Source organism: Rhea americana, unplaced genomic scaffold, assembly GCF_003343005.1.
Source record: "Rhea americana isolate MKP2758 unplaced genomic scaffold, rheAme1 scaffold_257, whole genome shotgun sequence".
In the NCBI taxonomy this organism is placed as follows: domain Eukaryota; kingdom Metazoa; phylum Chordata; class Aves; order Rheiformes; family Rheidae; genus Rhea; species Rhea americana.
The window spans coordinates 927,335-950,952 of NW_028186376.1; the positions used below are offsets into that span (position 1 = coordinate 927,335).

The window sequence follows — 23,618 nt, forward strand, 5'->3', positions numbered from 1 at the left end:
GATATTTGGAACTTCCCAACTACCTAGGAGCAAGCTATTTAATTTGGTTTACGTGCTGAAAAGCTTATTCTGCARCTCAAGCTGATCGAATAGCTCTTAATCTTTTTTTTTTTTAAGAAGAGAAAAAAAAAAGAAAAAAGATACCCCACCTCTCAGACAGCATGCGCCTTTCTTTTGGCAGAAGCGGAGGTGTAGAGGTCCAAATCTAGACCTCCCTGTACTGTGGGTATATCTGTGCAACAAAATGCAGCTGTTGTAGCCTGGGGTTGCATGTTGCTAGCTAGCACTGGGATTTCARTATCAGAGGAGATTCAGCTGATGCGAAATCTTCCCTGCTAGTACAAACTCTGTTCAGACTCCCCAAATTGCTTTGGCCAGGGAATTAGAATTCCAGCATTAGAGARTGTGAAAGGGCAATATGCCTTCCTTCCCTCGTGTTCACCATTTTAGCTCATGTTTGTGCAAGTGGTCAGCCATGTAAGTATGGGCTGCAAACCAGCATGTTTCATTCAGAGTCTGTCATTGCTTTCAGACAGGTTGGACAGTCTTTTCCAAGCAGCAGATTATAATTGCAGCACTTTGAATACTGCAATTTGTCATGGGCCACGTATGTTTTACGGCACTCCTAGCCATCTGGCTGGAGCACAGCCTTGCACAGCTGAGTTATAATTACTGGTACAGGACCAGGGAGTGGAGTGAGCAGTACTCAGCCCCATGCAATTTACAGATATCCTTTCTTGACTGTGTTAGAGCTGGAATAACCCAAATCCTTTTTTTCCCCACATCTTTCTGAAGCTAAGGAAGCATGGACTGGATACTGTAGGACAATATCTGAATGGTTTTGAAAAGGCACTGGCAAAAGGTTAGGGCCATGTTGATGACACAGGAAAAACAAGTCTTTTCAGCAGTATAACGAGCTCTGTATAAACAATTTTCTCTAGAGGATGTGGATGATTGAGCTTTTGATGGGACTTTGGAGAAAAACTGAGGCTGGACCATGGGAAGCTGAATTGCAGCCCACAACAATTGTAATTTTTCCAAAGTGTTTGAGATTGAAATGACAGTCCTGCTCATGGGACTTTTCTGGTGTTTAGGTCATTCAGCTGGGAAAGACCTGATGCTCCTGTGTTTTATTGTGCTTCTCAAGAGCGCCTAGGAGATTTTCTTCATGTAATATGGTCATTATAGCACCCAGAATCRTTCCACTCTAAAAGCAGTCAGAGGGGAGGGGGGGAGAAGAGGCCAATCCTCAAGATGTTTGCAGCTATAAAGCTCTTGTTATAGCATAAGCCACACAGGTTTAAGTGGATATTATTTCTTCAAGCAAACAAAGGCTGAAAGTGGACCAAACAACGCTGTGCACAGAAACAAGAGAGTTGTGTTGTTGTAACTCTTTGCGCATTACTGCGGTGCCAAATGGCTGAACAGCTTTAAAAGCTTTAAAACTCCTTGCTTTGGCATCATCTCCTTGGAGTAAATGCATCTCTGTAGTAAAGCTTTGGAAAGGAAATGGAGCTCAGATTGGTAGTCCCAGCCTAGTCTCTTCTAATTTCACTTGCAATCAAGGGCAAGAGAGAGGGGGAGACAGATGCTGCAGCTGCATGATTACAGAAGATGCAGCTGTTAAAACACTTGCTTATTCTCCTGCTAATGAGGCATCAGTGCTCTCCTGATTTTACTGTTTGTGTAGTAATTTTATTTTAGCAGGAAGTTGGACCTGTGCTTTGTCTATTTTTTTTTTCCCTCTCCTGCACCACGTTCTGGTCTGGGTTGGACAGATGTCCAGATAATTCTTTAAAATTGGGCCAATCTGAGGAAGAAGTCAGTGGTTTTAACTGGCTTTGAAATGCTGGATGGGGCTCTGGATGCAGCCAAATAGACCAAGCCATGGAACTTGTCTCACTCCTAACTGAGCTATATTAAAATCTTTCCTCACCATTAATCCAGCTCCTCAGCTACAAGTGGTTAAATGGATTGATCCTGCCAAGGAGTCTTAACTTGCAGTTCTTCAGATTATATTGAAGTTTCTCTGAGACCTCAAAACCCTACTGTGCCCAGAAGTTTGGTCTTTGCTTTCTGGAGCTTAGCAATACGTAAGCAGAGAGAGGTCAAACAGCCTTGAGGTTCTCCCTTCCCAACTGAAAGGAGACTGTAAATAGCTCGCCTTGGTAAACTTTGCATGACTGATTTAAAATCATAATATGCTTGATAGGCAGATGTTTGGTTTTGAGTATCACTTGGAAGTTCTGCCTGTGTAGTATACTGGGGGAAGAGAAGGGAAAAATAGTTTACAGATAAGCCAGTTCAACTATTTTATCCTTGGTGAAAAGAGAATGAGAAAGAAAATCCATAGTGTGATGCAACCTGTATAATACAAGCGACTTTGGTGGCATGAAATAATTTCTTGGTACTGCATTGTGCTACAGCTAACTTAGGTTTGGTAGGGTGAGCTTGTAAGAAAGGATCTAAGATGTTGCAGTTGGCTTTTGTGGGATATGGAGCCACCTGCAAATTTTTCTCCTCCTGCCCCAAGTCACAAAGGCTTATAATAAATTAACACTTCAMATGGCCCCAGAGCTGCCCTGGAATAACAAGATTCATTACTGAATGATAAACCTCATTATTCCCACTTCCATCAGAATATTATGTCAGGGGAAAGAAAATAAGATAGAGACTTGGAAGAAAAAATAAAGCTCTGGCTTCTGCAAATTAGTCTGTAGGTTGCGGCAGTTCTTTTGCCATGATGGTAAAATGGGGACGTTCCATATGTAGAAGCTGAACCTTCCTAACCATATGTTGTAGTGTAACTAATCCATTTACAGGCTTCAGAATCAGTTTATTTCTACTGATATTCTCACACTGGTGCGGAGCACTTGAGAAGCAGTTGTGCTTTGAAGGTGAACAGAATTCACCTGACTTCTGGTTTCAATTTTTTAGGGGAGTAGGCTCTAGAAAGATGATCTTATTGTGGTTTCCAAACCAAATGCTTGAGTGGCTTGGAGAAAAACRTGGCTGAGATGTTGTTTAGTGGAAGAACTTGTCATGCAAACTTTTGAGAGCACAAATATAGAAATTGATATCATTTGAGCTACTTCAGTTGTATTTCTGTGTGTTGTCCTGTGTTCCTGCTATGAAGCCAGACTTCAGAGGGTTTAAGATACTGCAAAATTGTTGCTGGATGAAGCTGCTGATGTTTCTTTGCTTTCACTTAAAGGATTACTTGCCTCTAATGCTAAAGTGTATGTGGTTTCTTTTGCCTTTTTACAAATTCATGAATATTTAGTTCTTCATCTATAGGTAAGGGCTTTGTTTCAGCAAAGCTAACCTCTGAGTGTGGGGGAGACAACTTCAAGAGACCAGATGACAGGATGAGGAGATACGTGCAGACATAACTTGCTTTTATTAAAAACAATAAAAATAAAGCAGCTGCCCGTGCTTGCTCAACTACTGTTGTGCCGAAGATTCGTCCTATCAAAGAGCTTACATGACTGAAACTCTCCAAATGGGGGTGGCACTGAGTCTCGGTGCTGTTCCTTTTTAATGCATTTTTGTCTGGAGATCTCTATTGTTGTCTTTGCGTGTTAAACTTGAGGGTTTCTCTTGATACTCTGGGTTGCAGTCTGTCAGTGATGAAAGCTGTTTTCGAGTGTCAGCTGTAAATACAGCCRCTACCTGTTCTGTGTTAGAAGAGCACAGCTCTCATATCGAGGGCTTGGAGTGGGAGGCTTTTTTTTTTCCCCCTCCTCTTTTGCGGTTCTAAGAAATGCTCATCAAAAGATATTGATTGTCATCTAGAGTGTTGTGACTTAAAGCATTCCTATATTTAGGATCCCTTGTTTGTCTGGGCATTCCCTGTAGGGTCAAACAGGGAAAACACTTGCTGTGCTGGTAATTATTCTCTATTTCACTGGGAGAAATATCTTTCCTTCAATCCGTACCAAACTTTTCCTTCCAACTTGGGAGCAATTCTGGAATGACTGATCACTCAGGTGGGCACAGAGGGGTGTCTAAAGTATCGAGTTATTTTTTTAATAGCTGTTCTAATTCATGCAAATCCTGAATAAATGGAGGCTGTGTAGCAAGTGGCCAGAAGATCAGTTTCTTGCATAAGCATGGTGAGAGCTAGAGGAGAAAGGCRTACCTGAGACCAGAAGTGATCTCTGGGCAACCAGGGTGGTTGGGTGTTCAATTCCTCCCCCTCCCCACCAACACCACTGTGTTTCTGCTTCTTGATGGGGCTGACAAAGAACAGCATCAGAGAGTTGCCCAAAAGCCAATGGTCCACATAGCCTGGTAGAAGTGATTCTCCTCAGGCAGTGTATATAGAGTGCCTGGCCTACCATTGGCCATGCCCAAAACCGCCTTTGCTTCATACTTTTTTAAATAGAAGTCCTCTTGCGTAAACTCAGGTTGTATGCACAGTTAATTTGGCTGCTGCCTTTGGAGAGTGCTATTTTTTTTGGCTGGAGTGGGCAKGGGGAGGCAGGGAGACTTGCCTATCTGAGTTGAAAACAGTCCTAATTTCTAGAAGCTACATTGCTCCTCAGAACAACACGGATATATGTGAAGGTTTGCTCCCCATGGAGCACTCCTGTTTGGGCACTAGCCCTGGCARTTATTCTGGGGGTAATGGGGTGTAATAGGATCTGTTACCCCAAGATGTCTCTGGAATAGACGTCTGGAAAAGCGCTGTGCAAGCCCACTGTGCCTTTCAACTTCTAATTTTTTTTGTAGTTAATGCATATCTAAGCAAGTCAGTTAAAATGTGCTGGACTTATTTCAAACAGATGATCTAATTATCAGCTTGATTAAGCCATATCAAATGAACTATTCGTGTAATTTCATGGTTTTGGTCTAATCATTGCAAAAGCAGTAGCTTTGTGGGCATCAAAAGTCACAAAGCAGTGTCAGTTGTGGGGTATTCCCATTCAAATTCCTGACACAGGAAAGAATGACTTGCTCTTGGATTGATTTTAATACGAAGATTGATGCTTTGATGCTCATTTTTAAAAAGGGGGGGGGTGGGACCTGACTATTCTATAAATGCCATTAAATACAGGCAGTCTCCTTTCTTGTGCTCAAATATGGGCTTAWTTGAAACTGTTTTGGTGTAACTTTTATAGTGTTTGTAGGTTTGTCACCTACGTGTGTCCTTTCTCAGCGTTAAGTACACACCTCCTCCTGTGAATGTGTGCTCATGCAGCCTGCAAAATTGTTTTAATTTCTCAAATATTTGACCCAAACCCTTCTACAGGTCAGTTGCTGAATTTGAAATACAAGGCTGTAAAAGCACAGTCACCCTTCTGCTAAAAATGGATCAGGGAAAAATAAAGAAAAGGCAGGCTTAGAGTTGTGGATAACTGAAGTCAGCACGTGGTTGAAGGAGCTGTTCAGATGGTGCCATTCCTCCAGCCGTGCTTACCTAGAGRCCCGTTAGTAGTTAGTTCATACTCTTGAAGTGGCCAGAAGGCCTCTTCACATGACCGTAGGTAGGCAGCTGACCTCTGCTACTGATGTTTTAGGTGCAGGCAATCGGCAGTTTTCTCTGCTTTCAGGTTTGATGCTTCCTTAGCTCACCCTCCCCACCGTTGCATGGAGACAGCTCCCGATGAGCTCCTTGGAGCGAGCTGTTCTCCCCAGGTCAGCACATGTTATCTGCTTGCAAAAGAAAAGAAAAATCTCTTCATATATAAAATATGTGTGTGTGTGTGTGTGTGTATATATATATTTAATAAATATCATATCAGAGCCAGTCCATTTCTGTAATTTTGGCTTGGGAAATCCGTGTATGCCAAAGTAGTGCAGCTTGCTGGCAGTTTCATTTGGGTGCTCGGCACTGGACAGCCCAGATGTGCCTTGAGAGGAGCAGTTCTTGTTCCTGGTGCAGCTCCTTTCCTCTTCCTTCTTACACCTTAGACTTTTKGGGGTCAGTTTGGAACAGTGGCTTGACATACCATCTAGATGAAAACTCAGAAATGACRTACGGCTGAGGAATTGTTTTTCTCCTGTTAAATGCATTTGAAAGGCCTGGGGTATCTCTTCAAGCCTACCAGCCTAATAGCTTGATAACTTGGTWGTTTAATGTCCATGGCTTTCATAGACACAATGGTAGGGAATGATGACAGGAACATGTAGCCAGGTTCTAACCTGTATAATGACTTGCATGTATTTAATTTATTAATGTTGGCAGATCTCCATTGAATAGAGAAAGCTTATCTTTTGCATGAATAGGTGGACTTCTGTTTTTTATTTTGTTTAAATGTTTCAGAAAATGGCAATGAAACAGCCTGCCTGTAACAACCTGCAAGTAGTCAAATACCTTGCATTTATTCCCACCATGTGCCATGGACCAGCATTCGGGTCAACTTTAGTAGGCTGGAGGAGAATTGTCAACATATTAGAAGCTGGATTGGTGGAACAGGGAATGTACTTGGACTCCTAACTGGGCATAATAGCTCTCTGGCCATACCCTGCTTTTCCTAGCTCCTTGGCRTTTCATCACTGCCTTGTTGTTAATTATTATCGTGTTCTATGGCTTAATGTTAAACCACATCTCATAGCATCCTGTCTCTTAATTAGCTTAACTACCTGTCACCCAAAAAAGGTCTACTGTGTATAGAGAAAAGCTTTCCCAAATATTTCCTAATTGGCAGCTTGTGCACTGTGAGGAAATGGGTCCCTTTCAGTGATATTAATAGATTATTTTCTCTGTTTGCTCTCAGAATTGGTCATTGATCCTATGACGCATGCCCGGAAGAAACAACTTTTCATTCTGAAGCATCCAGCTAGGTCTGCTGGCCGAGCCTTGTCACCAACGGGCCGCAGAAGGATGGATAGGACTGAAGCGGAGTGTGGTGAGCAAAGAGACAGAGAAACCACTGAGGCTCCAAACTGTCCAAGTGGGTTTGTGGGGACAAGCAAAGGCAAGAATTTCCAGGAAGTTCGAAAGACGTACCCACTGAGGAGACGGCTGCTCCCTTCGGTGAATAAAAAAACTTGCAAAGTGCTCCTCACCAGGCTAGAGGATGTTGCTGGATCTCTGTCAAAGGAGAGTCAGAGTTCTAGAAAAAAGGACCTTCCCATTTGGATGGAGAGTTTTGGACCTGCCTTTTTCTCTGAACAGGTTCAATCTGTGGGAGCAGGGAAGAGTGATTCCTCTGGGGAAAAGTGCACAATAACTTATCCAGGGGCTGAGCAAGAACTTGATGCTACTCCTTCAGAGCCCAGGAAGCGAAGACTAGCCTCACTGAATGCGGAGGCAGTGAACAATGTGCTTTTTGAACGGGATGATGGTTTACTATCTGGCAGGCGTTTTCGGAGAGACTCTGTAAAAGCCAATGGAGACTGTACCATTAAGAGCTTGCATTGTAAAGCTGGTGACAATTGGCCTGCACTGGAAAGAAGCACTGTGCAAACAGGTAAAGGAAAGAACCGGAATGAGCCCCATCAGAAATGCAATAGCTGTGATCATGCACTRGATGAGGTCTTTGATGGGACAAAGAAGGAGGATGGTGCTATCTCCTATCATCCCACCCCAAAGAGACTGGCCAGTCTGAACGCTGTGGCATTTCTGAAGCTGACACATGAGAAAGACCAACCCCTGAAGCAAAGGAATAAATCGGATGGTGAGGGCAAATCTGAGAACTGCTGTTCAAAATCTACACTCAAATGGGCCAAAGCCAATAGGAAGAATTGTGTCAAACCCAAAAAGGAAATGTCTAGTTTAAAAATAGAAGGCCAGCATGGCTGGCGAGGACTTGCTCTAGGTGCTTTTGGGAAAGCAGACCAACAGGACTCCTCTAGGCTCTACAGGACAACAAAACCCRTCCCGTGCAAATCGCTGTCCAACTCCTATGCTAGCACGGACAGTTTCTACCACAGACTGCCTTTGCTTATGGGTGGACAAGCTTCCATGAAGCCAGAGTATGGAAGACCTGGAGAGAAATCCCCAACTCCCAAACAGGAATTTCATCAACCTTCCTTTCCAGTACAGCAGTTCCCTCCCTTGCCTGTGCCAGGAAATCACACGGATTGTGGATGTCTCTATGAGTCTTCTGATCTGACTCCATTGAACGGGTTTTACGTTTATTATGGCCAAAGTGGATACAGTGGCTACTCTCATTGCTCAGTTTACCCCAAGGACGAGCTTTCACAATCTGCTACCTGTGAGGGGCTCTTGGTATCTCCTAGTTCCTTGCCATCAGGTGCTCATTTCCAGCCACTTCACTGGTGTAGCTCTCCATACTGTTGTGGAGAAGGAACAGCTATTAACAGTTACAGTGTCTGTGGAGTCATGCATGTGCCAGAGGGCAGGATTAGCAGTGTGCACACAGGACGAAATGGCTACCCCTACAAAATGCCTTTTGCAGCAGGTAAGGTACAAAGTACCAGCAAATCTTGTTTGATCCAGGTGAAGAGGATTAGGTTAGGACAGTTGTAATGAAGGCATCTCATTGCYAGGAAGCAAACTCCCTCTGTACATGGTTCATCTGAGCTTAGGATCTGAACTGTGCCTTGGAAAGAATCCATGTTTCTCCTCCCCTACCTTCCCTCTGTTTTTAGCCCTGAGGGTTTTTCCCACTGCAAGGTCTGATTGTTGGGGAAAACCTAGAACTCTCCACTTCTAGGCCAAAGGATTTGGGCAACGGAAAGGTGACTTGTGACCTGTCGCACTAAAGCTAACCATTTGGGTTGATCTGCATAAGAGGGTGTGGTTTAGTTCAGAGATGCTCTGCAAAGCACTTTYGCTACCCTACCATCCTACTGCAGAGCAGAGGGTCTAAAACATAGTGGGCTGTGTGATCCCACTGTTGCTCAAAACTTGCTCTCGGAGCTGGAGCATCCTCTTCGAACAGTGTGATGAAGCTGCTGTTGCCTTGGCTGTTAGACTCTTGCCAAYGTAAGTTGTACAGGCAGCGTGGTCTTTGAAGTTTTTATGGATCTAATCTGTTGGGGTTGTCTRTTTTGACTTGTGAGGTTACCATTTGGGCACATTCTTGAACTTTGTGGTGATACAGGTGCTGGGTACATTGCTAACTTGGCTCTTAGGCAATGTCTAAAAACAAGACCTTGAAATGAAGGCAGGTAGCTGTGTGGTGCAGCTATTTGCCTGGCTCTCTGTCCCCTACCCTTTTTTTTAGACTTTCTCCTGCAATATGATTTACCTTAAAGGTTTGCCTTTGCTTTTGAAAAGTATCTTTTGAAATATTAAAAACTAGGTTATTGGGCTGGGGTTATTAGATACCAGGACTTTGTACAAAAGCCTTCAGGCTAGACAGCGCTGCCTTTTGCAAGCAGGGCAGCCTATAGACAGGGCTGCTGCTTCAGCTGTTGAAATGTGATTGTAAACATCAGTGTTTGAGTTAACCGTGTACATGTGAATGAGTCAAAAAGAGGCATAACTTACCATTTAAAATGTACTTGCAGGTAGGTGGGCAAAGCTTTGGTTAAGTGCTCAGTTTGAGCAAAGCTTTGTCATCTTTTGTTCAAGGAAGCCACTGAAACTTGGGAGCATTTGGTTGAAATATAATTTCAGTTTCCCCTGTCTATCTCCCTGTTACAATTCTGCTTCCTGCAGTAGGGGCTAGACAATGTTTTCTAGCGGCTTTAATGCTCTTTAAAACTGAAGAGCACTTGCGAGACAACTAATTCAGCAATGTGTTTTTGTCTGGCAGTTTTCTATATGGGGCCTGGAGATCACATCGGTCTGCTCTGTTCTCAGAATTTTGCACGCTARCGCTTCTGACTTCACGCAGCCAGAAGGATTCTGGTGGTGCAGGCAGAGAATTTGTCAGAGTTCAATCCTGCCAGCAAACGGGTAGCTTTCTCAAGGTGCTAGCAGTGGCAATAGTAGTCCTGCGGGTAAACATAGCAGCTGCGTGCCACCTCACTGCTCAAATCTTTCTTAGTGTACGCTTGTATGTGGCAAGAAAATTTTGTTTTCTAGCACATTTTTTGGATGTGGTACATTCCAGGTGGAAGTTGGCTGAAGGTATAAATGCTTTATTTTGGGTCTCACTTCCTTCCGCTGAGCAGCTCTCATTCAGAAGTCTGCAACATCGGAATAGTTTAGATTTTTTACTTTGCAGAGGGCCGTGTATGCAGAGGTCTTCTAGAAWATTAACTGGGATTTATGGTCAGGAGTTGTTTTTTTATGTGTATATGCCTGATCCTTCCCAAAGACAGGTTGGTTCAGCAAAGGAAAAGGATTACTTTAGTTGGAAGCAACTGTCTTCCCTCTGGATAGGGGAGACCGTCAAGGCAAGGGGTTCCTGCTTGACATTTCAAATACTTTGAGTTGTATTTGTCTTATTTGGTATGTTTGAGGTGTTCGTATGCAAATGTTGGCATCCACTTGGTACAAATGAAAGGTTAATATGACACTGCTGTCTGCAGGCATCTCTCTGAAAGCTGCCCTATGGACTGTTCCAGAAGGCATGTGTTCAGAGTTAGGAGAAAGGGGTGTGCAACATTGGTCTGTTCCTTAATCTGGAAACATGCTTCCCACTGATACAAGGTTATTCAAATCTGACTCACTCTTTTTTTCAGATGTGTTGTCTAGGCTTGAGTGCTTGTTCTGTGACTGGTGGGTGGGTATGAGGTCTTCTGGAGTGCCTGGGAAGGCAGATGACTTACTAACTTGTTGTGGCTAATTGGTCTGTTTTGGAGACAGAGTTTTGCTGAAGGCAGCAGCACGTAACACTTACAAACTTTGTCGTATGTTGTTTCACATCTCCGGAGTTATTCAGAGAGTCTTTGCAGTTTTCTCCGATTACTAGATGTTGGCTTTCTAAAAGAAGCTGGCTGCTTCCACTAGTGCAGTTTGATCCTTCCCATCATTTTCATATGCTTTTCCTTGCTTTTACACATACTGACAGGCTGGAACCACTTTGGACAGTGGCCAGCCTTATGTGTATTACTGGCTGGCATTACTTTTGGGGGTTTCAGATGGGTTTGTTGTAGTGCAGTGTCATCAGGAGCATCATGGACTTAAAAATATCTTTCCTTTTAGAATCCAATGACAGTGCAAAATCAGCATCAAATGCTGATGTGAAGGTTGTCTACTGCTGTAATACAATAAAGAGAATTCCAGGGAAGAGCAGAGGATGGTCTTGATCCCTTTGTCTTTTTGTATTTAAAGTGAGATACATGCTTCTTTTCTTTCCTTATGCTAGAAGGCTGCAAATCTCTGGACCAGCTGAACCTCACAATCCCTGTGGCAGGGCACCCCGCATCACCTGCCCACCCGCTCTCAGGATGTCCTGTACCCAGCGTGCCACCAGCWGCAGAACCAGTTCCTCATCTGCAGACCCCCAACTCTGACCCCCAGACCATGGCCCGAGAATGTCCACAGAGCTCAAAGCCACCCAGCGGTTCCAAATCTGGCCTCCGAAATACTACAGGCTGTCTTCATGCCTCTGACAGTAAGGTGGCAGGAGGCCATTCCCATCCAAAGCAGCAACGCATTAGCAGGCGAAGAGCTACCAATGGCTGGATACCTGTCGGCACAGCCTGTGAGAAAGCTGTCTACGTTGTGGTAGGTGGTGGTGAAATACTGTTTTTCTGCCTATGGCCTTGCCCATGTGAGCATCCTCAGGGGACTAAAATTGTGGAGGTTTGGGAGAGTTTCAGGTTAGGAAGACTTCCTTGTGCTGAATAGTAGTAAAACCTGCATCATTTAATCTCTCTTCAAGGTAGAAATCACTAAGTGCCATCTAGAACCTCCTGGACAAATTGCTAATTGAAACAGTAAATRGTGCCTTTTGACTGGTCTTGGAGACTGAGCTGCTAGCCTTGTTTGTTCTCTTATGCACAGTATGAGAGCAGCTTTAAAGGAAGGAAAACCTGCTACTCCTGTCCTAAGATCAGGTGAAATGCCCCAATGATGAATGCTTCTGGCTTTGGCATTTATAAGGGTGGCACCTGTTGCTGCATGTATGAGTCGTCCTAGGGAGAGTTCATCCTCTGACTGCTTCCCCCTGAGTAAGGGCAAGCCTATTTGAGAAAATGAATGAAGCTTTAGCTTTGCTTGAAGAGCAGTTTTCTAAAGGTAGCTTTTGAAAGCTTGTTCTTCTCACTGATAGTGTCTGTAGCCCAGCAGTGATCTCTCAAGGAGAGCACAAATGACTGAGACAGTACAGTGGCTCTCAACTGGATGTCCTTTAGCACCCATCTCTGCTGTCTAGAAAGGTGGGAGAGAACCAAGTATTGAGACGTGTTCAATAAATGTCAATAGCGAGGGGAGCTGTGCCCTGAAGGGGCTTACCTGTGCTGCCCACAGCTTGGCAGAGAGCACCAGCACTGAGCCCACGGCTGCTTGGCTCACTGGTGTAACCTTGAGCTGCAGAGATCATCACACAGGAAAGGGTCTGGAGCCTCTGCTCTTAGAGCTGCATGTAAGAAACAATCTGGCAGGAGGCTAAGGCCATCCTGCTCAGGTGCTCTGAAATCAATTTTCAGACCAAAAATCAAGAAAATCCTCAAAACCTGCAGTACAAAAAGTGATCGCTTTGTAATGTTAGCGGGTGCAAAGGAAATGTTAGTGGCGTTGTTACAGAAGGCTTTGCTGCACAGCCCCACTGGCACTGCCTGCTCTGTCCATGTGAATATTTCATGCTTTTTTTGTTTTCTTATCGAAGCAGCCTGCCACTTCAAAATGTGCATAGTTTTCAGTGCTTTTGAGTGTGGAAGAGATGCACACCTACAAGTATGCTGAAAATATTGTGTGTTTTTCTTTTTTTCTCCTAAAGGCAGGCTTTCTGCCTGCAAAATGGAGGGAATGATTGCTTTTGGTTTAAGTTAAAGCAAAGGTATTAATTTCAGAAGTACATGCTTTTGAGAGACCTGCTTTCCAGCTGATGAGCTGACCCTTCCTGCTAGCACTACATGGATAAAACAGTTTTCTCTTGCTTTTTTTGAAAATGATGGCTCTGTGTGACCTGCAGGCATTTGGCTGTAGGGTGAACTTTTTTTTTCCCTCACCCTTATAGGTAGGTCATTCGTAGGTAAGCAGTTTGGCCTGACCCTTGTTTTTACAAACTGACCTGCTGGGGACAGAGTTGCTGTGAGTTGTCTTAGGCTGTATGACTTCTCTCAGAGATCTCTTGGGGTGGAGGCACTTAGTTTTGGTAGCTTGGTCAAGCTTTTAATTCACAGCAGGAGAAAAGGAGTCTTGGTTTGGGATAGCAAGCAATAAACTAATTTTTAGCCTGTTCGCTTGTGGTGTCTTTTCTTTTTTATTTTATTTTTTTATTTTATTGTGCCAATGCTATAGAATGAACCCGAGCCAGCTGTTCGGAAGAGCTATCAGGCTGTGGAGAGAGATGGGGAAATTATTCGGGTACGAGACACAGTCCTCTTGAAATCAGGACCCCGGAAGAAATCTATGCCATATGTTGCAAAGATATCAGCATTGTGGGAAGACCCCAAAACAGGTACTGTGCCAAAAGAGTATGTTTTGCCTCCATGCTTGACACGTGAGGGCAAACAAAGAAAATAAGGCAAGTAATGGATCTCAGCAGATCTGCAGGCTTGTTGACTGATGAAGGGGAAGAGATTAGCTCCATGGCTTTATATTTAGGTTATTCCAAGGACTGAAATGCTCTTTAATCACTGGTCTGGAACTGGTAATMAAAATCTTCCTGGTCATGAAAACACATAGTGTCTGCCAACTGCGTGTCTTAGCTTCTGCAGTGAAATAATAGAGATCACTTCTATCTCAGGAGTCACTGTTTAGTCAGGTGCTCTACATCTGGACTGGGAGGTGGTGTGGCACACTGGCTTTTTTGCAGAAGTTCTTGATGGGACTTAATTAGAGCTGGTGGCTGGAGTAGTGTGGTTTGGTATTAATGTCCCACGTCTGACTAGCATCTTGCACCCAAACCTAGTGACTRTTGTGTGGTGAGGCCACCTTTGGTCACGTTACCCAGTGGCAGCGACTCTGGTGTTGGTCTGCAAGTTAATGCTGCAAGTACTAATCTTTGGATGAGTATCTTTTCCAACTGTGAGATGGAATGGATACTTTTCCATATGGCAATGTCTGATTTTGTTCAGAACTGACCTCTTTCGGAGGACATAGCATATGTAGTGGGGGTGAAGGTATAATGGAATAATAACGTGACAAAACCTAGTTCAGCATCAAATATTATCATGGCACAGCTGCCTTTGTGTGTGAGCTATGGAAATTAAAAGGCTGAAGCAGAAGGAGAAAGCTGAATGCTAGCAGGAAAACACTAAGGGGAAACCAAACTCTTGACATACTTCAACTATCTTCTTGCAGGGGAGCTGATGATGAGCCTCCTGTGGTATTACAGACCAGAGCACACTCAGGGAGGCCGCAATCCAAGTATGCACCAGGTGAGCAATCCAAATTGTAAACTTGAAGTGAGGGAGCTCTTGGCCTGATTCCTGATGTGTGTGTTTTCTTGTGAGAAGAAAGGCTTAGTATGCCTGTCTCCCTACTTTCCTGTGTGGCCTCTCAAGCTCAGGGGGCCTGAAAATCTGGTTGGAGTAAAGTGGAGCTGTCTCTTGGCTACTGTGCAGCTGTTGCTAGATGTGTCACAGTGGTGTCCTATATATCGGCTTTCCCCAAATCTGTTGTCTTGTGCCAAAACTCTGAGCTATGTCAGAATTTGCTTCATCTTTCCTATCGCCACCTTTGTGTTAACTCATAATGTTTCACTTTTTACTCTCTGAGAAAATCCTGAGCATCAAGTGAAAAGCTGTTTTGACTTCTGCCTTAGAAGCAAGGCAGAATGAGTTTATATTAAAGCCAGATCAGACACCTTTCCAAAAAGAGGTATCCCAGTTCATCCAGAAATGTTGAGCTCAATGCAAAAACTCATGGCTGAAGTTGTGCAATCYGTATTATATAGGATGTTGGAGCAGATATGTTTGGTACTGCCCTTTTTGTCATAAAGATCCCTAAGTCTGCTACTTAAAGTGCAGAAATGTGTGTGTTTGGTGCAAAAATGTGAGTGCATCCTTCTCCCTACATACATATTTGTGATGAGAATTAAAAGCTGACTGAGCACATTGTGCCGGTATAGTAGAGTTCACTTTCCAAAAGGGGAAAAATTTATAAATCATTATGCCTTCACACCTTGTTCTGCTCTGCTTTGCTTGGGCTTGTGTTGGTTGACAGAATAAGCGGATTTTAAACAAATTTAAACAAATTTAGAAAATTTACTGCTGTTTTCAATCCACCAAAAGCCCTTGATGCCTTTTGTTACTTAAAAAAAAAAAAAAAAAAAAGTGTGGGTGCATTTGGGGGAAGAGAAAGATCTTGAGTTGTACCTGCCTGACTTACAGAGCACAGATTACTTTCTAAAACAAAATGGTACCTTACATAGTTTTCTGGGTCCATAAATGATGCATGACTGTATCAAGTTGCATTTTAGTGTAGAGGGAGACAGAGGTCTGGCTAGGAGAGTTAAGCCAAGTTTTTGCACACCTGCTTAATTACACAAGCTGTCAAATGAAAGACTGAGTAGCTGGGATAGGCTTGCCAAAGATGATTCAGATAATCTTGATTTAAGCAGTAGACCAAAACCTCTAACACATAGAATCAAGGCGTGGTGCTTTCAGTTTCTGTGATTAAGCCTGTCCCCAAATTGTGACCCTGCTTTCTGAGTCTTTTCACCTGCTGTAMGTAGGAGCAAAAACTGTAGGTAATRATTTCAGACTTGTGCAGAATTTCTTTATATGCAGAGATCTTCCTTGCCTCTGTAGTCAGGCCTGAATTTCTTTAAATTGGCTCCATCTGGGTTGCTCCGTATCTAACCATCCCTGCTTGCAGCAGAGCCAAGTTGCCTAAATTACCCTGGGAGAAAAGGCTATTGCCACTCTCATTGCTAAAATAACCTCTTTTAATTGAAAGAGGATGAGAAAAGGTTTGGAAGAGAAGGGGTTCTTGTATCTTTGAGACAAAAATGGGTTAGGGAGACTCTGATAGTGTTTCAGAGGCAAGTAGTTAAGATCGCAAAGTGCTTTTCAAACTCAATTTCTATCGCTTAACTGTACAAATGAATTGGAAAAGTTAGCAGGACAGGGAAGGGAAAATGAATGAAGAATGTCCCTAGATGCTTGGAGGAATGTGGGTGGAGAGAGCTCCTGCCTGCAGGAGTATTGCTCACTGGATTTTCTGGGTTCAGTCTGAAGGCTCATTGTGCATGGAGTCTGTCTATTTACAAAGTCAGATTTTAGGATATGCTAAAGCAAAAGCACCTCTTGTTGGTTTTCTCTTGCTTGGTTTCCTGGGCTTCTGCAGACCTGTCCTGATGAACTTGGCCTTCCCCTCTCRTCTGTCCCATTGTTATTCCCATGTATTGGAATACTGTTTTCAGAATGCTGCTTTYATTTTTTCAGCACAGCATTCAAAAAAGTCATCTCAGGTGCTTCTCAGTGGTGGCTACAAGCTGTCTGTTCCCCCAGAAGGAAAGAGGAGGCAGAGTGGAGTAACTGGTGGTGGCCTTGCTGTTGAAGTGCTTTTGAAATGCTAACACTGCTCGTGACACCTGGCCTTGCAGGGGGTGTTAAATGATGGGAGAGCTCCTAATGCTTTGCCTCTCTGTTGCCAGGCAAAATCATGCTGCATGTTCTCAAAAAGTCTTGAGCCCTACTTGGAAGCTGTTTAGGTTATGTGAAACTGGCTTTAAAGAGCATCTGCCATGAGCATGCTTTGATAGCCTCCCCTCTGAAATGATGGGAGAAGGGGCAGAGCTGGCCCTGTCTGCTGAGAGGCTCCTGGGCATCTGGGTGACCCCTCTCTGCCATCTCTTGCAGAATGAAATCTTTGCATCCCGGCATCAGGATGAAAACAGTGTTGCCTGCATAGAGGAGAAGTGCTACGTGCTGACCTTTGCAGAGTACTGCAGGTAGGTGGTGCTCTTAACTTGCTGCTGTTCCCCAGACCTGTCTGCAGCTTTTGTCACTCCTTCCATTACCAGCCATCATCTAGCAGTACTCTATGTAACCTTCAGGCTTTAAGTCTACTTGGAGTTGGTTGGATTACACTGACTGAGTTTGGTCTCTTTATCCAGGAGTGCTTTTTGCATTCAAGTTCTATCTAATATCTCCTTGTTCTGTGTTTTATAGGTGCTTTAACAAACTTATAAATGTTTGTATGTGCATGCCCTTGGTACCACAGCATGTGGATACCACTGGAGAACCTGTAATGCTAGAGCTAACTCAATAACAACATAAAAATTGAGTAAGGATGGAAGTCATCCTATCCATCCAACCCTTATAGAATGTGTATGCTGTAGCTAACTAAAATGCCTGCTAATGTGCTGCTGTCAGTGTTGCCATTAGATGTTTTTATGTGTGTGTGCAAATTTGGATGTTTTGACAGCAGTATTACTCAGAGTAGTAGTTAAAGCATCTACAGTTAAACTCTTGTGACTGAATTAAATCTTGGCAAGGAAAAATGTCAGGCCATCCATATTCACARCAGCCATCCTTAGATGGATAGGTGTCTGTGGCAGAATGAAAATTGGGGCTGAATGGACATTTGTTAAAATGCAAATTGACCCCTTAAATATCTTCAGCTTTACCGGATGCTTGTTGTTGACTTTGTAGTCTTATTTCAAGAGGATTTATTGATTCCCACTCCTCTTTCCTTTGTCCTCCTGCTCCTAGCCCAGGACTTGACTGTTTTAAGATTTCTGAAAACAAAYTATTTTCTAAACTATTTCTAAATGTAAGTTTGTTCTCTTTTTGAAAACTCTTAAAAACAACTTAAGTTTTARATTCACACAACTCATTTCCTTTCCMACAACCTAGTCCTCTGGAAGAGCTGTTGGCAGGCTCTTGTGGATAAGGTCCCCCTTGAGGTAGATGTTCCCTGAAGGCAGCCTGAACTCTTTGCATTGAAGTCTGAATGGTTCAGGAGTTGTGGGCCRTCAGACTAGCTCTACTGATTACTTTCAAAGACAGCTTTAGTCCTTCGTGAGCTTTTCAAAAAGAATTACCAATATAGGCTGCAAAATTAGATGGCCACAAAACCTCAGCTGTGCCCATAGATGCCTGCAAAAGGGCTGTTAACATAGCTTATTGACATGCCTAGCTGGAAGCAGCTAGCCAGCTAGAACAGGGATTTTTTTTTTAACTTGCTCTATTAATCCTGTAAGGGCTAATGCAGTTGACAGCATGAAGCTGTTGATGTCCTGTTACTGCTCYTACCTGGTGCATGGGAAAGGCTCAGTAGCTAAGCACCCAACAGGTATACCTCTGACAAAGGGCCAAGCTACTTGACTTGCCATAGTGTGACCAGCTCTTCTAGCCTAGGTGCTGACAAGACAGTTGGTGGTGGAAAGATGCATCTGTAAGGGATCTGCACGTATCTGTTGTTTGGTGGGGAGCTGGACTGATCTGAGTGGTCACAAAAATGACGGCAACTTTTAGGTGTTTCAGGAGCTTGTCTGAAAGCTAACCTTGGCCCAAATTCTTCCAGGATCACCCCTGTAGTCCTGCTGCCTGCAGAYCTGAAGCTAGGATGAGCTATAAAGTCTCATTCAAACAGCCTGCTTAATCTGTTATATGTTAGAATAGGAAGACTGGCTGTTGGATTGGCAAGCACACCCTACATACTGTAGCGTATTTGGATTTTGCTTCCTCTTAATGCTTGCCCAGTTGATGTAGGTAAGTGATTTTGAACTTGCACTGGATGAATGGAGGGTATTGCCTTACTCAGTGAGAGCCTTGCATCTTCGGTGATGGTGTTGACTGGCATGCATTTAGGTGAGGGTGGAAAGAGACTCCTGAAGAAGGTTGTGTTTGTTAATGACTAACACAGAAATCGTGTGCACAAAAGATAGACTTTAACTCTGAAAATATTCTACACTGAGCAGCCCATATCCTGATGCTGTCTTAGTGGGTAAATTCTTGGGTTTGATTTTGACCCTTCTGCGCTATTGCTTTAATTGAGGTTGAGGAGAAGATTGAGGTTTTGGATTTGGTTTGCTGAAAGAACACAGCTGCTGYCAAAACAAGGCTGCCATAGGAGCCTTTTTGCTGCAAGTGTAATGACTGCACACCCCAAGTTGCAGTGGCTACCTGGTGAACAGGTACCTGAATAGCAGTTGTTGCTGCTCTCTAGCCAGAGTTGTAGAAAATACAAAAGGCAGAAACGTCTCTGGAGGCTTTAGCAGACTATTCTTGCTGTCACTCCAGTGTACCTACCAGCTCAGAGCACCTTAGTTTCTCCCCTCTTTGGGTGGTCTGTCTTGTTCTGCACCTGACCTTGGTTTTGTGCTCTTCTGGCTGTTTTTGAAATGTTTGGGATATCTGCCATCAGGCGTGCACACAAGGCAAAAAGCTGGAATGCAACTTGGCTGAACGGGTGCTTTCTCTCAGAATAAATGACTTTATCAGTCACTCAGGGAAGTGTGGATTGCTCTGAAATGTCATCGAAGGTTGTGCATATTCTCCTGTAACAGCTACTTGACTCAAACAGAAAATGTCAGCACAGAGAAACTCACTCTTGCAAGCATTTATCTAACAGCTGTGATACTGTTGACTAGAAATGGAGTGTGTGACCCTGCCATACCCAGTCACTGGCATGTCCATCTAAACAATGGCCTGATGTGTAAGCCTTTGTTGGGGCTAATTAACTAAAACAAGACCAAGGTATTAAAGGCAAGATGGATTAATTGCAGTGATCTTTCATACTGTACAGCATATGGTATGTACCAGCACAGAAATATAAACATTTGTGCTACTGCCTATAGGTCAGAGTGAGTTAAAAGGCAATAGCTACTTCACATTTTTCTCTTGAGCAAAGGTTAATTCTCTTCCATGCTCTTCCCCTTTTCCCTCCCCCTACCCTTCGTATCTTTGGGTAGCCATTATGATAGCTTCCAGYGAGTTGTACAGATGTGAATAGTGGAAGTTGTATGGTAAGAGATTAAATGAGTCAATACAGAGTTTTCTCATGTAATTGCATTGCAGATTTTGTGCCTTGGCAAAGCGTCGAGTCGAAGGAATCCCAGGCAGGAAAACCATTATGGTTCCTCCTTCAGAGGAGTACTCCACACCTCTGCACCGCAAGGTGCCTGAGGACACTGACCCTGAGCTGGTTTTCCTCTGTCGTCACGTCTACGATTTCAGACACGGGCGCATCTTGAAGAACCCACAGTAGCACAACTCTTCAGTTGCACCACAGTAAGGATGAGCGGCACCAGAGAGCCGATGGCAGGGTGATGGTCTGGGACATCTGTGTACTCTCAACAACTTGCACCGCTTGCTGGCAGGTGGGCCAAGCACTCTTTCTTCGGACTAAGAAGCGTGTGCAGGAGCAGATCCCTGTGGAGGAAGGCAGCAGTTCAAAGCACAGCACTTCATTAAAAGCATAAATGAAAATATATACATATAAAATAAATATATGTATATAGATATAGGTATTTGCATATGTAAATCTATATCTATATATGTATTTAGAGATGCATATATTGGGAGGGGTTTGTACAGGATAAAAGCCAGTAACCTGAATCCAGAGCATTCATTGGTGCAAAAGATCAAAAGGTGCAGGAGGGATGCTTTGGTGCATGGAATGAGTCAAACTGTGACAGTTCTGTGGTTTTTGTGTCCTGATGTGAAGTGTGAGGACTGAGATCAATTCCTTGGTGCAAAGCACAGGATAGTCATCTTTGCCCAGCAGAAGAGACAGAGGATTCTTGGTGAGTGAGAGCTCCTTCAAAATACACCAGTTCCATTTGAAGCTGCCTGGATGTGTAGTGGCCTTCTGTCATGTTTAAATAGGTTCTGCTCCATGGGGAGAGGAAGGGGTGGCCCCTTTTTCTCCTTGTGTTTCTCTTCCCCTCACTTTCTTAAAAACTATTCTGTGATTTACTGCCCTGGATTGGGGGCTGTGCAGCCAGCCCTGGAAATCTCCTCCATCTCAAAGGCAGGCAGAGAGTCAACACAGTCATAGGCTTTACCTCCCAGTACAGCGTTACGGAGAGCTGTGTGGCTGCTGCAGATGTCCTAACCTTTCCCCAGAGGATCTCTTGCTCCAGCAGGCATGCCTTGTTGTAAAACTGGGAGCACCCAAAGTGGGCTCCCTCTGGGAAAACCATGCTTTCTTTCCTACCAAGTGTTGCTCTTCCTCCAGCAGCTGATAGAGGGCATAGGGATGAAAGTGGATTTTATTCTCTCCTCCCAGTTCACTTTTTGTTTACAGATCCTGTTGACCCCAAGTGTCTTCAGTGTTTGAGGAAGTTAGAAGTAGAAAGGATAAATGGCAAACACTGTTCCTTTGGAGACTTTTTTTTTAGTTTTAAACAGCCCCRAGGTGACTGTCCTGGCCCTGGGTATACTGCTGAAGCTGTCAGCATTGCTGTCTCTGTGCTGCCTTGCAGCCTGCTCCCCAAACTCATCCTGGTATCTGAGCAAGCTCACCAAAGTGGCTTTGTGGCTTCTGAAAGGAACTGACCAGGGAGAGGTTTGCATTGACAAATGCTACCTGATGCCTAAAGATTTGTGCCTCTTGCCTTATGTCTATAGATCCTAAATAGACTGTAGTTTATCTTTCTACAAACTGTTCAAATTTAATTCTAAAGCAAACCAAAGGACAGCCTAGCAGAGTCCACTGGATCAGTCACACAAAGCTGGGGATCCTGTTGTAGATTGCACTAATTCAAAGAATGCAAAATCAGCACTGTATCGGTCCTCATATCTGATGACTGCTGGCTGGAGTCTCTCATTTAAACTAGGGGTCTGCATTTTCAGGTTTTTTTTTTTGGGGGGGGGTGCTTCTGAACTAGTGTTAAATGATAGAAGTGTTCATACTGCTTTAATGTTGTCCTGTCAGTGGAAGTGGCACTACCCATACTCACCACAGAGACTGGCACGGTGGGAACAGAGGGCTTGTTGGCTTCCTCTGATGCCTGCCTGACCTGGAGAAAACCCCACAACATCGAACTTGTGAAGTGGAACTTGTGTAGCCTGTGTTGGTTAACACAGGAGCTCTCCAGTGTTTTGCTCTACATACCAAAGAGAGGAATGCCTCTAGAAGAAGAAAACTCTAGAGGAGATTAAAAGATCTGATACCCACCACAGCAGGACAGCAGGGCATGTCTCCCCCTGCTCTGGTGGACAATTCCTGCTCACTGTTGCAAAGGATGATGAAAAAGCCTCTTATTCTTGCCTGTGTGGTTCAGGGGAAAAAACTCAGCTGTAGGAGGTGTGATCCTAGGTACATGAGCAAGAATCCATGGTTGAAGCATCTAATCTCATTTATACCTCAAGATACTGTTAGCGTCAAAGTAATTGTTCAGATCTCTCCATAACAATTAGCTTGGACACTGGTGGTCTCTTGGAGCAATGTGGTCAGGCTGCAGCTATATTACAGCATGGTATCAGGACAGAGCCAGGAGTGCTTTCAGGACTCTCAGCCAGACCAACAGAAGTGCTGGAGGGTGGGACAAGGAGATGCTGGAGAAAGCAGTCACTGATGCTGATGGGCAAGGGTATCTTCAATGGCTCTTCCCCTTAGCAGTGAAAAAGCTGGCAAAGCGGAGCCACTCCTGCCCTTGCAGCCCATTGTGAGGGGTGCTTKTGGCCCAGCTCAGCCAGGGGGATGTGATTCACCGTGATGGTGTGAAAGGTCAGGGAACTCCTCAGTGCACATGCTGGACTTGTTAGGGCCTYCTATGGCATCTGGCCTGAAGCAGTGAGCTGCCTGCAGCTACCTTCCTTTATCAGAGGTGCCACCAAACACACTGCATTTCAAGACCACCTGCCAGTCCAACCCTGGCAATATTTAGCTATTAAGCATAGCTAACTAGTCAGGGGAGAGTTTGAAACCCAGCCTTGGAAACCATAGTAGCTTGCTGAAATTCTTTCCCTTGACCTCTCTCCCTGCCAACTTCCAACTTGGTCCTGACTCCTCTCCAGATAGAAGAGAAACTGTACTTACTCCAGGTCTGTAATGGGCTTTGGCCCATGTCTGGAAAGGCCAAATTCAGACTTCTCTGGCATGAGAATCTGCTTCAGGCCACAAACATTGTTCAAGATTCACATGGTTGCTTATGCTGTTGGGCAACCAGCATGTAAATGAATCRAAATGTCTTATCCATAATGAAAATACTTCATGCTTTTTTAATCTATTAGATATGGAAATATTTTTTGAAACTGAAAATGCAGTCAGTAGAATTTAAATTGAAACGTAATACATGTAAAATATATTTTAGTTGATAATTTTGTAAAATGCACTTTTTTTGTGTCTCTTCCCTGGTTTCCCAGATCTGTATTTCAGTGTTTACAGATGGAATGAGAACATTCCCTATACTCCCCTTCCCTTCTGTGAGAAAGATATATTAGAAGTAATTCTTAAAAAAAAAATAAATAAATAAATTTGAAAAACTGTATTGATTTAGAAAATGGGTCAGCATTGCACTATTTTTCCTCTTCTTTTCCTGAAACTGGCATGAAATCCTAACCCAGGCCTTCTTGGGGACAGACAGCTGGTAGGACCAAAGTGGGATGGTGTTGGTAGAATCATAGAATCAATAAGTTTGGAAGGGGCCTCCAGAGATCATCTAGTCCAACCTCCCTGATCAAGCAGGGTCACCTAGAGCACGTTAGACAGGGTTGCATCCAGGCRGGCTTTAATATCTCCA

At 43.9% G+C, this 23,618-nt stretch overlaps 1 protein-coding gene across 2 annotated transcripts; it reads left to right on the forward strand.

Annotated features, from left to right (window-relative positions):
- Window positions 1–6,718: 6,718 nt before the first annotated feature.
- BAHD1 (bromo adjacent homology domain containing 1) lies at window positions 6,719–23,370 on the forward strand. 2 transcript variants are annotated; one of them, XM_085307355.1, is made up of 6 exons: window positions 6,719–8,372; window positions 11,175–11,536; window positions 13,274–13,433; window positions 14,279–14,355; window positions 16,783–16,874; window positions 19,948–23,370. In XM_085307355.1, exons 1-6 carry the CDS (start codon window positions 6,740–6,742, stop codon window positions 20,135–20,137), a joined length of 2,514 nt encoding a protein of 837 aa, XP_085163481.1. In that variant the 5' UTR covers window positions 6,719–6,739; the 3' UTR covers window positions 20,138–23,370. The 2 variants fall into 2 exon arrangements, with proteins under 2 accessions (XP_085163481.1, XP_085163480.1); XM_085307354.1 differs by lacking the exon at window positions 19,948–23,370 and adding an exon at window positions 18,452–18,591 and having other exon boundaries at window positions 6,728–8,372.
- The last annotated feature ends 248 nt before the right edge of the window (window positions 23,371–23,618 follow it).